This window comes from Chinchilla lanigera, unplaced genomic scaffold, assembly GCF_000276665.1.
Source record: "Chinchilla lanigera isolate Chin_1 unplaced genomic scaffold, ChiLan1.0 scaffold00034, whole genome shotgun sequence".
NCBI lineage: Eukaryota > Metazoa > Chordata > Mammalia > Rodentia > Chinchillidae > Chinchilla > Chinchilla lanigera.
This window is the reverse complement of record NW_004955435.1, coordinates 5037832-5042598: the sequence shown is the minus strand read 5'-3', so window position 1 is coordinate 5042598 and position 4767 is coordinate 5037832. Positions and strand designations below refer to the sequence as shown.

The 4767-nt window shown below is 39.1% G+C and overlaps 1 protein-coding gene across 1 annotated transcript in view; it reads right to left on the bottom strand.

The window, feature by feature from the left end:
• Positions 1–987: 987 nt before the first annotated feature.
• Positions 988–4767, bottom strand: part of Rtca (RNA 3'-terminal phosphate cyclase) — a gene marked incomplete at its 5' end in the record, with an annotated part of 21958 nt that continues 18178 nt past the window's right edge. Inside the window, 2 exon segments of the mRNA XM_005388796.2 lie at positions 988–1332; positions 4069–4173. Of these exon segments, the coding sequence (XP_005388853.2) occupies positions 1234–1332; positions 4069–4173 (204 nt within the window).

Below are 4767 nucleotides of genomic sequence, written 5' to 3'. Positions count from 1 at the left end.
TTTTCCCTCCCATTTACTACTCTCTGTAAAATAAAATTTAAAAAAAAAAAGAAAAGAAAATGAAGCTGGGGATGTAGATCAGCGGTAAAGCACTTGCCCAGCACGTTCAAGGCCCCTAATTCAATACTTAGAATTGCAAATAAAATAAAACGCCCAAAAACTTGAGAATGGTAATAAAAAACAACTGTGTACTGGTTTGTGTATCACACTATACTTTACTCATGAGTATTCGGCTAATTATAAAAAGCACTATTTACTGTAATACAGTATAGCATGTGATGCCGGGGGCAGCCTCACACACCTTGTGTCTGCGGTGTCTCTATTACATCAGGAGGCCGGCAAATGACTAGCCTATACTATCTTCATTTGTGAAAGAGACACTACGATATTGGTACAATGAAAGCGCCCAGTGATTTATTTTCCAAAATGCATGTCTGCTGTTAAGCAGTGTGCAACTACGTACTGTGAAAAACTATGTGAATGTGGTCGCTCTCCCGAAATACACGAGTGTGCTCACCCTTCTTGTGATGGTGTGAAGTGATACCTAAAGGAAGCTCTTTAAGCTTCTGAATTGCCAGCACCGCTACTCATATGCACAGAGGCCGTTATTAAATAAAATGTAGTTATCTGAACACACGCACTGCTGTACTACAACAGCTGATCCCATAACCAAGACAGCGGCCAGGACACTGAAGGGCAGGTGGGGTACGTGACACAGCTGACACTGGAGAAAGATGACCCACAGCCCACGCGAGACGAAAGGGAAGGCGTGACGTGTCAGCACGCTGCTCAGAATGGAGTCCGTTTAAAACTATGAATTACTTACCTGTGGGATTTTCCTTTTACTATTTCCAGACCACAGCTGATTCCAGGTAACGGAGACCTCAGGAAGCCAAACTGTGGACAAGGACATGCTATACCCAAATTATAGATCAAATCTGTATCTGTGACTTAACTTACTACATAAAAAAGAAAACCACCAACAGCTTCAAGTAAAAAGAATACTTTATTCAATACTTTAATAATGAAATCAGGGGTCACACATACCCATCGACTCTTACTGTCCTTACTGCAGGAGACATTCACAGCACGATTAATCTGATGCAGCATCCTTATAAATCTAGAACATCGTATTTTAACTGTAAATTTAGTCAGGTTCTTTAATAAGTTACTTCTTATTCATTGTGTTACACTATGTAGGAAATAAATTAGTGCGACTAAGCGGTAAATACGCTACAGATTCGGATTTGTTATCCCGATTCCTTGGCACTCAATAATGTAAGTGTCTTTAGAGGCATCTTCATCTTCTGATTTCTTCACGATAAATTTAGCCTGAAAGCAGAATATTCAGTATGTAAGTGACAGGAAGAAGAGGGAAGAACCCTCAGCTCCTACTAAGGAGGCAGAGAGACAGCATCAAACACATCTGTCGGAGAAGCTAGAGACACAAAAATCAAGCTACTCGTGAAAAATTCACCGTTTAGTTCCAGAACTGTAGCTCTTGCCCCGAGGTATGCATTTTTGTGGCCTTCTGTCAGAATACATATGCCAAGGTTCCACTCCACACCACTGCATCAGAAGCCCCCCGAGGGCAGTCAAGCCAAGTTCAATTCTGAAATCTCAACTCATGGTCTCGCTATTCCCTAAAATTTCTGTCAACTTTGGAACCGAAACATGTAATGTTTATCTTGCCAAGTACAAAATTATCATTAAATGTCACTAAATTTCCTTTTACCAATTTAGTTCCCTAAATGACATTATTCAAACAGAACCAGTACAGAGATGGGAGGAAGGAAAGTGGTGTGAGGGTGTGACTAACATTTTCATTCATCTTTTTTTGAGACAGGGTCTTATAGAACCCATTATGTAGCTCAGGCTGGCCTTGAACTCAGCAATCTTCCTGCCTCAGCCTCCCAAGTACTGGGATTACAGGTGTGCACTATCGCACCTGGCCATCTTTTTTGTGTGTGCTGATCAAATTCAGGGCCTTCCACCAACCACTCTACCACTGAGCTGCATCTCCAGCCCTTTCTTTGACATTTATTTGGCTTAAAACTGTATTTTCACTTGTTGAGTGGCTTTGAAATATCTGATGTTACTGTATTTAGGAAACATGATCATTTTAAAATCACATGTGGCTCTTTTTTTTTTTAGAGACAGGGTCTTGCATGTAGCTCAGGCTGGCCTCAAACTCACTATGTTGCTCAGGCTAGTGTTGAACTTGCAGCAATCCTCCTGCCTCAGCCTCTTGAGTGCTGAGATTACAGACATGCACCACTGTGCCTGGATTTAAAACATTTAATAAAATTGAATTAAATAAATTCAAAATTTAATGAAGCTGAATTAAATAAATTCAAAATTTAAATTAAAATCAAAACAACTATGTAGGCTGTTTGTGGTAAAGAGACTTCAAGTATGACTAAAATCCTGGGTGTCTCTGAATGTAAAAACAATCATTCTGGGGCCATACTGAACAGTGAGGCTCACAGATTCTTTTAATTAATTTTAGCGTTATGTGACAGTACCCTGACACACAGTGGACATCTGAAATTACTGTGGAATAAACGAACATTGACTACCGAGCTAGATAAGCAATCTTTTATGCAGTTATAACACGTATGTTCATGTTTATTTTTTCTCAAATGATAAGCATTATGAAACACCAGTAACAATTATAGCTATCATTTTTAGTCTACATTTAAATCTACTTAAGAGCCTTAAGAAACTGACTAGCTCAAGTGTCTGAGTTTAGAGCTGATCTGCACTGAGGCACCGAAAGGTAAATCTGCTTCAACTTACTCAGTAAAACACAACAAAGCTGAACAAAGCAAAGTGAACGCTACCAATTCCCTAGTTCACAGCACTTTCCACTGTGTTCACTTCAAATGACACGAAGTGAACCATGCTAGACACATGAACGTGTCTACAACAGTACATGTGCTTCTTAAAAAGTGAATAAAACTTGCTCCTTGCTACTGAGATCGGTCTACAAGAGACAGACAAGTAGCTGCTAAAAATACAGGTAGGTAGAATTTAAAAATCAGAACCTTTTCATCACCAGACATGATTTGCCTTGGACTGTCATCAGCCTTTTCCTATAGTTTAAGCAAAACCTATCTGTTCTTAATGGCAAAAAATAGTCTTAATATTATTGAGAGTCACACCAAAAGGAAGAGTATAGCAGTGGTTTTCTGCTTAGTACACCTCTGTAATGCTTCATTCTTTTTTACTAATGTACATTACTTGTTAATTTTTAAAAATGCTTCAGCACCTTCCTGCCTAAAACTGCGTCATAAATTTTATATGACTTTATAAAAGTATATTATACAGGATATACCAAAACAAAAATATGCTATATATCACAGAAAAAGGCAAGAAATGAAGATCTATGTATTAAATTGTAAAATATGGACAGAGAATTTAAATAGAAAATACTTAAATTTCAATAGTGGTCTTACAGGTGAGGGAAAATTATTGTGTATTTTCTATAAAGAAATTAATATTAGTTTCGTCATGACATTAACTTTTGTTAAAATTAAGAATCTCACCAAAAAGGTACAAGTGAGAGTATACGTTAAAATTGTGTATCTACTCTTCTAAATTCAAGAGGACTACCAAATGTTAGAATCTCAGCAAGTACTGCACAACAGAATTGGAAGAAAAGGACTTTAAATTTCACATAAATATTTAAGTTTACAGCCAACTACGGCTGCTTTGTGACACCACCCTTTCCACCCGAACGCCCTTTCTTCCTCGGGCGCAGTACCACCGGGCTGTGAGCATGGACCTGCAAGCATGCTTTCCTGGGTTTGGGCTAAGCGCAGCTCTGCCACTAGGAAATGACACGGGATCAAACAGCTTCACTGCCCTAATTTACTCATCTGTAAAATGGGAATAACAACAAACGGCCACCTACAACTCTCATGCTTTGTAAGGTGCTTCAGATAACTGCTGAGTGAGCCAAGTGTCTCCCACATGCAAGTTCTACGGTGACAGCAGTTATAATCATGCCTGAATTGCCTGCTTAGTAAAATACAACCAAATTATTCCTTCTAATGTAATACTCACCTTTGCTAGTTGTTCAGCAAAATGTATAGCTGTTTGTGTATGTAGTGTAACTGGTCCTGTTTTTATTCTAGAAACTCCATTGGCCAATGCCATGAAAACAATGAGCTATTGAAAAAAGCACAAAGAAGAAAATTCTCACACATTTACTAATACTGTTTAATTATAATTTACTAATTATAATTTTACTGTTATCCATAATGAAAATATTAGAAATCAAAGCAGCTAAAAAAAAGTTTCTATTTCTTTAGATTTCCACCAATTCTCAGAAGATGACAGGAAATCTGTGTTAACCAGAACTAGCTGTGCGGAGTAGAAATGCTTAGCAGCAGCTCTCAGTACAGAACAGGGCTGGTAGGGTGACAGCTCCGTGGGGACTGACCTCTGGCCTTCACACCGAGTCCTCCTGCAGCCCTTTCTAAAACTCATTTTTATTTGGAGACAGGGTCTCAGATGTTGCCCAGATGGGACCTGAACTTGCAGTGCTCCTGCCTCTGTCTCCCACACTTCAACATCAAAACTTTAATGTTTAAGAATAGAATATGGAGGGGCTGGGGATTTAGCTCAGCGGCACAGCGCCTGCCTGGCAAGCGTAAGGTCATGAGTTTGATTCCTGGTACCGGAAAAAAACCAAAAAAAAAAAAAGAAACAAACAGCCAGTGAACCCTCATAAGCCATTTCCCCTCGCAGCCCTTCGGGAGC